The sequence below is a fragment of the Apodemus sylvaticus genome, chromosome 11 (genome assembly GCF_947179515.1).
Source record: "Apodemus sylvaticus chromosome 11, mApoSyl1.1, whole genome shotgun sequence".
In the NCBI taxonomy this organism is placed as follows: Eukaryota; Metazoa; Chordata; class Mammalia; order Rodentia; family Muridae; genus Apodemus; species Apodemus sylvaticus.
Genome location: NC_067482.1, coordinates 94,018,787 through 94,030,923, shown reverse-complemented (window position 1 = coordinate 94,030,923; position 12,137 = coordinate 94,018,787). Strand labels below are relative to the sequence as shown.

Below are 12,137 nucleotides of genomic sequence, written 5' to 3'. Positions count from 1 at the left end.
AAATCATTTCCTAATTATTGATTATTGTATCTTCCTGAGCATTTGAAGGTGTTGGAAAATGACATTTTTCCATACTTAGAAGGATGCACATGCTATAGTAAACCCATGCCCACCCTCTATTCTATTTACTTATTTTCGGTTGGTAAACAAGACTGTAGGCCTAAGAGAGAAGTGGGTCATTGTTTGGAAACGAAACCACTTTGATTTTATGTGTATTACTGGCTTGGCTGTAACATGCCAAAGTAACTAAATGTGGGCTCCCTTTAACCATAAGCTGCAAGCTGAACACTGCACACGGAGGAACAGAACTGAGTGAGGGAATCTGGCAAGGTGGGTCAACCCCCCTCCCCTTGGTCTTTATCATTATTACAGAGATTTAGAGAAGGGAGCTCAAGCTGTGGCCAGGGTTGGATTTGGAAGTGAACAACTCTACCTGGAGTTTGTTCCTACCACGTGCCCACTAAGCTCTGCTGACCCTCCTGCTTTGTGAAAATTCAGTTTATGAACAAAGTTTGGGACCAGGGCAAGATGCAGATAATAAACAAAGGATCAAAGCTTGTTTCAGAAGGCAGTTCCACCAGCTCTTGCTCAGAAAACCATCCTGATTCCACAACTGAAAAAGAAAGGAGACAATGCATTAGCGGAGTGGGAAAAAAAAAACAAACACACACAGACACATAACAAACATACACATCCACCACACACATACACACACACACATAAACACACACACACACCACACACACATGAAATTACACACATCAAACACTCAAATACACACACATGGGCAAATACACATATACACAAAACACACACATGCAAACACACATACACACACATAAATACGCACACATAAATACACACACATACCACACAAACACACACACACACACAATTACATGTACATACAAACACACACAAACACCATACAAGCTTACATACACCACACACAGGCAAACATACAAACACCAAACACAAACATAAACATATATACCACACATATACACATAGACACACATTAAAACACCTAACAGGTAATAACTGGGGTGCAAAGAGAAGAAATAAAACCAGATATTGTTTGTTCAAAATAAAATTCAGGGGACTGGAGAAATGGCTCAGCGGTTAAGAGCCTGGCTGTTTTTCCAGAGGTCCTGAGTTCAGTTCCACATGGTGGCTTACAACCATCTGTAATGAGATCTGATGCCCTCTTCTGGTGTGTGTCAGAAGACAGCTGCAGTGTACTCATATAAATAAAAATAAATAAATCTTAAAAAAAGAAGTGAAAGAAAAAAATTAAAAAAAATTCATTTACAGCTTGCAATCTCCTTGCCTTATTCTTATAAATCACAAAAAGTAAAATTCAGTTTACAGAGAGTCCCAAGTCTCTGATGCTGGGAGACTTTCTTCCCTGTCTTAGCTCCACGCCTCCTTATAAGGACACTGAGTCCTAAACAAGCAAGCAGGGAAGAAAGAAATACATCTGTTTATTTGGACATGGAGGGAAGCTGTCAGGTCAAACCACTATATTCCTTTCCTTGGTAAGACTTGGCCTCAGAAAGGAGAACTGGTTCTCCCTCCAACCGAAATTCTGCTCTATGCTGCACACAAAGGAGGTGCGGCCTTCTTTCCTATACCCAGGTGTTTATCACTTACAGAAAGGGAGTCGAGTTCTTCAAAGCACCTTATAATCAAGGTGTGTGTGTGTGTATGTATGTGCATATATGTATGTATGTGTTTGCGTGCCTGTGTGTGTGTTGGCATGCATGTGTACATGTGTGTGTGTGTGTGTGTGTGCATGTGTACAGTAATACACAAAGGCAAAAATAACATTTACCAACTTTAAAGATCACTTTACTGTCTTTAAAGGCCTAAATTATAGTATATTTTGCTTATATTCTATTAAGAAAAAGTGTAAAACTGCCCATCTCTGTAAGTCAAGCTCACAGTCACATTCAGATATCTACATCTGAATTATATCTAATTAGCAGTTATTTAAAAGAAAAAGACTCTGTAGCTATTGCAAAATATATTCACAGTCTACATTCTAATGTGTCTTTAATCCATCTCCCTCTCACTTCTTCTCAGAGATGCTACTTTTAACTGCTTGATCTAATTTCACAATCTATACATATATATGCACTTGAAGTAATTATTTAGATTTCTCCCTAATTAACTGTTTTAAGGAGAAAAATAAGTTCATTTCTGTCTGCATCCATTCTAACAGCATTTTGTTATTTTCCAGTTTTAGAACCTTCTTGATAATTTTGCTTCTCTCACAAGGAAAAGCAAAGCATTCTGTCACCAAAGCAGGGAGGATGAGTCCCAGGTCAAAGGGCACTTGAGAAACAAACACCAGGGCCAGTTTATTTAAACAGATAGTGGGACAAGGGAGCTGACCTCAGTTTGACTTATAGTGGGAGGAGCAAGAGTGCCATTTTATTGCTTTGCCCAGAAGGAAAATGTTTTTGTATCTGAATTCACCCCTGAAGCCTTCTAAATGCCCACTCTGCTGCATGCAGCTAATTCTAAAAAGCGGGTTTCAGTGGAAAAGTCCAGGGTCCCGGGTCCCGGTGACGCTGAGTTGTAAAATCATGCACACAGAAATGAATTTACCATTTTAGAAAATGAAATACTTTGCTGTTTAACTAGTTGCTTTTAGGTAAAGATGGTCACCCTGACCTTAACCCATGATGCAAAATGTACATAATAGTATAGAGATTATAATGCAATAATGTTCCAAGAACTTACTGTGTCCCAAATATATCAATATTTTATATATTTTATTATATTGAAATGTTTTTAAATGATGGCTTTCTGAGAGAGGAAGCTGGGTTGAAGGCGTAGGCAGCGCCTGCCCAACATGTACTAGGCCCTGAGTTAAGTCTCATAAACCTCATAGACTGGGAACCATTAAAAATGCCCACAACCTCAGCATTCAGAGTTTCAGGGTCATCCTCCTGAGCTATGTAGCAAGTTTGAGGCCAGTGTGGGCACCATGAAACCTTTGCCTTAAGGCAAGTGAGAAAGTTGTTTGCAAACCTAGTAACATATACGTGCAGTTCAATGTGGCTGGAGTTTTTTTTAATTCCCAGTGTTTGTTTGATATTGTTTTAATGACAGAGATTCTTATCCTGGTGGCCACATAAACTGTGAGTCTCTTAAACCTGGAAATCAATTTAAAAAAAAAAAACAGTTGTCATCAATACAAAAAGAAGTAAATAATACCTAGTACCTATGGGTGATGAGTTAAGGGGGTGTGGTAATGAGTTTGTCCTTTATGTGCGGACCAGTACAGGTACCAAATAAATGTGACCAGTATATCTCTGCAAACCTCTAGAGAGATACAGTCTCAGCAAACTGAATGTAGAGGCCCAAGTGATAATAGGCTCAAAATACATCAGGGTCTCACCTCTAGAAAGAAAACCTCTGAAGAACCATGGATGTTTAAGCTAGGGAGAAAAAAAAGAAGCCTAGAAAATATAATTGCTGTGTTTGAATGCTGAATGAACTTGCTCAAATTGTTCAGGAAAGCTGTACAAAGAAATTATTTTAGATGGAGAATGGGACCTTCCGGCATCTCACATTGCTCAAAGATGGACTCTTGGGGAAGATGGTTAGTGCTGTGCTGGCTTCCAGTAGAGGCTGTGCATTGATTTGATAGGAGATTATAGACATCCATGCTAATGGCCAAGATAAGTGACGAAGCACTGCCTAAACTTGATTTACAGTTCTTGGTGCCCCAGTCTGAGCAGTCATGAGTTGGTGGCCTGAGCTGGTTCCTTGGTGTTGGTCTTTGGAGCCAACATGATTGAGTGCAGAGGATGCCCAAGTTGGAAAATGGAAAAACTGAGTCACAGAATTCTTTTTGAGCAGCATCCTATTTAAGCACACACGCCGGGCAGCCATAGGCATCGTCCATCTTCAGGGGTGTTCATTGTCATGCTGATTCCTTGTCTGAGGCTAAGTGAGGCACACCAACGCCTGCTGTGGTCCCAGCATCAGAGAGGAAGGTAGTCATGACCATTCCCTAGTTTTGTGTCATCAACAAAGTCCTAACAACTTTCTGGTAGCACATGCCTGGAAATAAATCATTCAATTTCTTGGGCATTGTTAAAACTTGCCCTCATTGTGCACACCTTTAATCTCAACACTCAGGAGGCAGAGGCAGGTAGATCTCTTCTGAGTTCTAACCCAGCCTGGTCTACACTGTCAGTTCCAAGACATCCAAGGTTACACAGAGGAACCCTGTCTCCATGAACTAAATCAAACAACAACAACAACAACAACAAATCTCTTTCCCTACCCATAAAATTTCTTTACAAAGACTTGAAACAGACCGTGAATAGGCAAGTTTCTCCTCTGTCAGTCCAGATTCTGAGCAGTAACACACATAAAGAACTATGCAGATGGAAAATTCTATGGCTGCCCAGTTTGTGTGTAATGATGAAGTTGCTTTTTTACCTATAAGTTACTATGAAAATTACTTTTGGTATATGCAGAATATTAATATCAAATAATTTTCTAATTGGTCATGCAGTGCAGGCAGCTAATGAAAAGGCAGATTTTTTTCCCATTTTAATTGGTTATTTCACATGGTGTTTGTGCTACACCTGTGCTTATAATGAGAACGGAGAATTAATCTAACCTTCTGCTCACATGATTCCAATTTTCATGGCTTATATAAGATAATGATAACCTGATTTGCAACACAATTTGTTGTAGATCCTGTGTTTTAAATATTTTTATTAGCAGTTCAGGGACTTCATAGGTAAAAACTGAAACAGTTTACGTAGCCTCTACAGGTCTGCACCTTTTAGTCAGAGTCCACTTCCGTCATTTACTTTAATTGCTTCTTAGAAGAGACACAAGCAGGTACAGGATATTGAGAATCTTAAAATGTTATGAAGCATGTATTTTTATTTTAAAGACACGTCCTTGACTGTTTAATGGTTTGGAGTTCCAGAACTGCTTTCTTTGCTCAAATAGACAGATGTTCAAACTAAAATTTATATCAGACTATGAACCCTTCAATTATTAATAGGGTAGTATTGAACTTTTTTATCGTATTTTTGAGTTGGGTTGTGAACTAAAGGTAACCCAACACATACTCTGTATTTTCTGGATTTGGCAAACAATTCTATAACCCAGGACAAAGAGCTTAAGGGTTACAATCTTGTAGAGATGGTTTCAGAGTTAACAGGATTCTGTTGTTGTTGTTGTCATTGTTGCTTCGGTTTGGTTTTGTTTGTTTGGTTTTGTTTTATTTCAGTGACTTAACATTTTTGGTGGAGCTATAAAAAGACTTATACCAAACAATCTTTTAAATCACCATGGAATGACTTAAATATCTTAATAAGATGTTTATAAATTTTCAGTAGTAGCTGAAGAAAGCAAAATTATAAATTCAATGGCTGCATAGATGTGACCTTGTCTTGACTTCGGATTTTGCATAAAGAGAAAAAAAGTCACCCTAAGAGATCTCTCCAAGGAATGCATTTCTTTAAAGTCCCCAGAAGTGTGAGTTAAGAGTGATAGACTCCAGACATTCGTTCCATTGATGGCGTGCTGCCCACTCAGCTCCTTATCGTAGGGGTGGACATAAGGGTGAAACTAGGTTTGCAAAAGGTAGGGGAGGTTTGCATAAAACACACTGTGAAAAAAGAAGTCAGAAAGTGTAAGGTTGAAATGCCAGTAATTGGGAGGGAGCAGATGTCCTCAGAGCTTCTCCTCCGTGTCTCCTTGACTCCCACCCTGCCCTTTGAAAAGAGTGGTGGTTAGCATTGTTTCCCGAAAACTCTGCTAATTCCCCCATGAAAAGATGAAATGGAAGTGTCCAACTGTGGTAAAACAGGCAAACATAAATCAACTCAGAAACCCAAGCCTTGTACTCAAAGGTCACGGGGTTATAGGTTTTGCCGCATGCGAAGCTGTCCGCGAGGAAGAGAAAGGGGGCTGACAGAGCTTGCCAAGGCCCTGCTCCTACAGTGATTCATCTCTTCCTCTACCTTTTGTTTATGTTTTTATGCAATAATGATATGCTTTGCTTTCTTGGTTACAGGTTTATTAATGCCCGGAGAAGAATAGTGCAGCCCATGATAGACCAGTCCAACCGAGCAGGCAAGTCCCCTCTAGTGACTGTATTCAAGTCAGGCAAGCGAAAAACATCCTCAAGCCATTCACCAGGAGGGCTGCTGCCTGGTAAATGGACTGGGCGTGAGTACTATGAGTGTCTGGCTTTAGAAATGAAACCAGTTTGGTTTTGTAACAACACTAATCAATTTAACATCATTATAAAACATTTGAAGAAAGCAGAGAATGAAAAGCCAGTGGAGAAAAGTAACTCTTAAACCACGTGTTCAGCTACAATCTTCTTTGCAAACATTCAATATATTAATGTTATTTTTCCCCCCCGAGTTTGCCTACCCAGCTTTCTGCCACTATGACCACTCCCTGGTGCATGGCTTGGTGTGGAATTGCTGTAAACTTTATTACCTGTCAAAAGGGCAAAGGGGTCAGGATCACTTGTGGGACTCAGTAAAGTTCAAAGACATTCAGTGAGGTAGAGCTTTTGTGTGCTTTAATAACCCAAGGCAGCTCACTTCTGAAACAGCTTTTCATGTAGAGTTAAAACACAGGATTCCGTTAGCGACATAAATGCACGGCTCTTATTCTCGTGACCCCCTCATTAGTATATCTGTCTTCTGGTGCTCGAAGTTTTTTTTTAAAAAATAAAATAACACCTTTTTTTGTTTGTTTGTTTTTCAGTCATGAGCCCTAGGATTTGTTTTGTAGTATAACACGGTAGCAATGGCAGTGAGCTAATATCCTCGGGGTGATGCGGTGTTGGACTGTGCCTCTGAAATACCTGCAGACTCTCAGCTCCACCGAGAGCTCTGCTGGCATCAAACTTGGCCCATACACAGCACCTTCTTTTCTTAAAATGCCCATTCTGGAACCACCAGACAAAACCCCCACCATAAATTTTGTGTCTAGCCTGTTCCTTGAACATAACATTTGAAACTCTAGTCACTGAGGTATATAGAACTGGCCTGAGAGAAAGAATTAACTTTGGTTTAAAAAACAAAACAAAACAAGACAACACCAAAAATCCATGTAATCTGCTTGGTATGTTCTCTGTGTCCCCTCCCCTCTCCTCCCCCTCCCCTCTCTCATTATTAAGAAGCTGTGCTGTGTACTTTTGTAGTCAGCCAAGGGACACCTTATAACCCAGACGGACAGCCAATGGGAGGCTTTGTAATGGACGGTCAGCAGCACATGGGCATCAGAGCACCAGGTAAGATTCTTCTCTGTATGGTACTTTTAAACTCCAGAAGTGTCCCTAAGTCCCTGTCAGTGCAGGTAAAGGAGCCCGCCCTCTGCTTTCTCAAGCTGCCTGCCTGCCTGCCTGCCTGCCTCCCTCGCCTACCATCTGTGCATCTAAGATCCCTCAAAGGGGAAGCCAGGACCTTCTTGTGCACAATGTCTCTCTGCCTTTCAGCCACCTAGAACCTGTGTTTTTTAAAGGGTCTTTTGGCACTATCTGTTGACTTTGCTCATCTTCTGGCCTCTTCTTGGATTTTTATCTCCCTTCTAGGACCTATGAGTGGAATGGGCATGAATATGGGCATGGAGGGGCAGTGGCACTACATGTAACCTTCATCTAGTTAACCAATCGAAAGCCAGGGGGAAGTAAGTACAAACTGGGCCTTTGTCTTTACTTTGTCCGAGGCACATTCTCCTGCGTTCTCTCACGGTCTCCTTGCCCATAGCTTCCCGCTTCTCTCTTCTTTCCCATGAAAGCCTTGTTTCTTGCTTCTTTCCTTTTTATTTCTCTCGTTGGTTCTGATCAAGGTTTTAGGCTGATAGATTCTGTGTATGATATACATTTATCCCGTGTGTTGCTATTGTACAGTACTGACCACATGACAAAAACAAGAAACAGTCAGGAGGTGGGGGAGTGGGTTGTCATAGCAACAGACTGATTTGCAAAATGTAAGCAGTCTGCAGCAGTGCAAGGAGAGGAAAGAGCATGTCCCCAAAGTGCCATAAATCTGTCTAACCGCAGTTGATGCATGAGTTACATTTCTACACTAACCTGCAAGACACCAAAAAGCCAAACAGAGAACTTCTTTTAGGTAAAATAAACACAGCTTTACTTAGGGTAAGTAAAGGCATATTTTGAGCTTCAGTCAACTAAACTTTGATTTTTTTTTCCCTTAGTTTGTTCCTTTGTCTGTCCATCATAATGGGATTACGTGTGGCAATGGAAAAAGGGAGAATACAAAATAGAGGTGTGCACAGCAGGCTTCAGGGCTTAGCCCAGGCTAATTGACTATATCCAAATTAAGTATGCCATCACTTGCAGTGTGACAAATGGATTTGACTTATTCAGTATACAAAAATAGAGATCATTAATGCAATCTTCAGTGGCAGGCCTAGCGAAGTGAGCCTAGGAAAACTGTCCCAGATTCTCACTCTGTCATTTTCTCTCCTAAAAAAGACACCCCAGAAATTTGAGTTCAAACAAGCAGAACTGTTTTGAACTCCAAAGGCCTGGTTCATTTCCTAGATTACCCCTAACAGCATCTCTCTAGCGTTCCTTTTTGAAATTAAAAGCCATGATTTCAGAGTCTTGGATGTGCCCCTGATTATATTAACACACTATTTAAAATTCTTGCTGAGGCCAAGGGTAACACATGCTGGTCTTCTTCTGTGGGTGGGAGCCCAATATAAGTTTAACAATTCACTCTGAAAGCATTCCATTGAGCTTGGAAAGCAACAGTCTTATTACCTCATCACGGAATTCTCTAGCTTAGTTAATTTAAATATTGTTTCTTAGTTTCTGGGTCAATTAAATTTAAATGATGTATTTTATGCTTCGTGACCAATTAAATTAATAGGTTATTACAAAAAAATATTATCATCTTTTTTGATTAAAGAGCTGTGGGTACAGTATATTTTATAAGCAATTTTCATTAGTTTAAAAATGTTCCTTTAGGCTAGATTAAGCAGCCATTCATTGCCAGAGCCTGGAGACCTTATTCGAAGGTGTTCATCGCATTCACAGTGCGCTATTACTTAGAACTAAAGCCAATTGAACATACTTAGCAGTGGCGTTATGCCTTTCACCCTTGATGATGACGGAGCTCATGGCTCTCAGAAACAATACGCCCGTCACTTTCCATCAACTAGAGCACTCCATGCAGAAGACAAGAGGCCCCCTCAAAGCAAGAGGAGCATTGTTTTAGGTCCGATTTTTCTTATTGTTCTCAACATCATTGTAAGGTAGACAGAGTTCTGGGAAGCTTTTCTTTTCTTCCAGCTCTAAGAGGCCATGTGGAAGGAATTTATTGATAACTGTTTTGATTTCCTCCCCACCCCCAAAAGGTACAGGATTTGCTAAGTAATCACTGTGAGTGAGCTCGCCTAGTTCTGCTTCGTGTGAAATGTTTAGTGACCAGAGCAGTGTACACACTCTCGATAGAGCACATTTCAGGGACCAAAAATGCTTCTTTAAGTCAGAACCCAACGATTTTTTTTGTTTGAAACTAGACTTGGTAGGAGGACTGATCTGATGGCCCTGCAAGGGAAACAGCGGCCAGTTCTGATTCCAGCTTGCCAGCTTTCTTTTTATTTTCTTCCACATGAATCAAAATAATGTCTCACAAGGCCCCACTCCCGTCCTTCATCACAATGCTCCCTGGCTTTCATAGGATGACCACAGTCAGAACCACACTGTTGCCTTTCGGTAATTTTTTGTTTTTTGTTTCTTTCTTTTGAATTTCTACAGGGCTGCAAAGTATGCCAGGGGAGTATGTAGCCCGGGGTGGTCCAATGGGTGTGAGTATGGGACAGCCGAGTTATACCCAAGCCCAGATGCCCCCCCATCCTGCTCAGCTGCGTCACGGGCCCCCCATGCATACGTACATTCCTGGACACCCTCACCACCCCGCAGTGATGATGCATGGAGGACAGCCCCACCCTGGAATGCCAATGTCAGCGTCAAGCCCCTCGGCCCTTAACACAACAGACCCGACAATGAGTGGACAAGTCATGGACATTCATGCTCAGTAGCTTAAGGGAATATGCATTGTCTGCAATGGTGACTGATCTCGAATCATGTCTTTTCCTGCAATGACTATGGAGTTCCATTCTTGACATCTACTTTGGACCAAGGAGCATCCCTAATTCTTCATAGGGACTCTTAAAATGCAGGAAAACCAACCGAAGTCAATTTGGGGGACATGCAAAAATAACTATATAAGACATTAAAAGAACAAAGAGTGAAATATTGTAAATGCTATTATACTGTTATCCATATTACGTTGTTTCTTATAGATTTTTTAAAAAAAATGTGAAATTTTTCCACACTATGTGTGTTGTTTCCATAGCTGCTCACTTCCTCCAGAAGCCTCCTTACATTAAAAAGCCTTACAGTTATCCTGCAAGGGACAGGAAGGTCTGATTTGCAGGATTTTTAGAGCATTAAAATAACTATCAGGCAGAAGACCCTTTCTTCTCGCCTAGGATTTCAGCCATGTGTGCTCTCTCTCTCTTCTCCTCTCTCTCCCTCTCTCTAGCCTGGGGCTTGAATTTGCATGTCTAATTCATTTACTCACCATATTTGAATTGGCCTGAACAGATGTAAATCGGGAAGGATGGGAAAAACTGCAGTCACCAACAATGATTAATCAGCTGTTACAGGCAGTGTCTTAAGGAGACTGGTAGGAGGAGGCATGGAAACCCAAAGGCCGCGTGATTAGAAGCCTAAGTGTCACGTCAAACATCATCGTCCCCATGCGACAACAACCATCACCTTATACATCACTTCCTGTTTTATGCAGCTCAAAAAACATAGACTGAAGATTTATTTTTAATATGTTGACTTTGTTTCTCAGCAAAGCATTGGTCATGTGTGTATTTTTCCATAGTCCCACATTGGAGCATTCATGTAGACATTGTAAATAAATTTTGTGCAAAAAGGACTGGAAAGATGAACTGTATTATTGCAATTTTATTATTTTTTTTTGTAAAAGTAGCAGATTAGTGTGAGGTGACATGCATGCAAGGTTTACTAAGTGGGGTACTCTAATTATACTTTTTGTTGTGGATAAAGAAATGCTTGTCAATAGCCTTTTTCTATCAAGACAACAAGGAGCTAATTATTAATAACAGTCATGACACACTGTGTGTTAGCGTTCTGATGGAGTTTGAATGTATGAAAACTCCAAGTCCAGTTTTAGTCACTGAGTGCAGTAATGAAGTCAGACTCCAGAATAAAAAGATTATTTTTTGTCATTCTGACTTTACTGCTAACAAAATGTGTTCCTCAAATTTTTAATGATTAGTACAGTATTTTTAATGATAAACAATTAGCTCCCCGGACCATATGTATTTGAAAATTGTAACCACTGAGTAAATTATTTAACAATAACTACTGGTTTAAGATGAGTTAATGAACTGGTAATGCCAACAAAATGAAGGGTTAAAGTCACTAAACTAACTAGCTGTAGTCTCAGCCTTCCCTCAGTGTCAGTCACCTATGCTACTATCAGTGAAATTATGCTGTGCAAAGCTAAAGTCCACAGTCAGCCTTTCACCAAGGATATTATCTAGGACAAGAAGTACATGTTTATTAAGAAATTAACTATATAAAACTGAAGCGACCAGACTTCAGAATCTAATTTTTATAAATATGCTCTATGCTCTCATTGGATAAAACTGGTTATTAACCAATTTTCCAGAACAGCTGTACAGAATTTCTGCATGGCAGCCAGCTAAATGGTTCAAAATAACATGTTTAAGCTGCAATAGCTTATAATTTCACTTAAATAAAATCGCTGCTCAAAAAAGTGCTTCGCAGAGCTAAGGGAAATATACAAATATTTTAATGACGGCAAATTGATTTTTTAAGAAAACAGCCTTTGGTTGCTTTGGGAACAAAGGATGGGTCACTTAAACTCCGGCCTGACATTCAGGCCGTTGTCACCTTATGAACTGCCCACAGCAATCCTGTTTTCTATTTGGAAAGAGAAACCAGCTGTGGGTTGGCTGTGCTCCTTATGGTAATGGTGAGTTACTGCCTCACCTGCTGGAATAGTGCTGTGCACTCTCACCTAGAGAGAGAGAGAGAGAGA

At 40.3% G+C, this 12,137-nt stretch overlaps 1 protein-coding gene across 5 annotated transcripts in view; it reads left to right on the top strand.

Moving 5' to 3' along the window:
• Meis1 (Meis homeobox 1) overlaps positions 1–10,985 on the top strand; it is a 140,467-nt gene extending 129,482 nt beyond the window's left edge. For 2 of the 5 annotated variants that reach the window (XM_052198548.1, XM_052198550.1), the window contains 3 exons: positions 6,059–6,117; positions 7,205–7,294; positions 9,791–10,985. In XM_052198548.1, the coding sequence (XP_052054508.1) occupies positions 6,059–6,117; positions 7,205–7,294; positions 9,791–10,074 (433 nt within the window). In that variant the 3' untranslated portion in view covers positions 10,075–10,985. Of the gene's footprint in view, positions 1–6,058; positions 6,122–7,204; positions 7,295–7,594; positions 7,690–9,790 lie in introns of all 5 variants that reach the window. The other 3 variants (XM_052198551.1, XM_052198552.1, XM_052198549.1) reach the window with 3 other exon arrangements.
• The last annotated feature ends 1,152 nt before the right edge of the window (positions 10,986–12,137 follow it).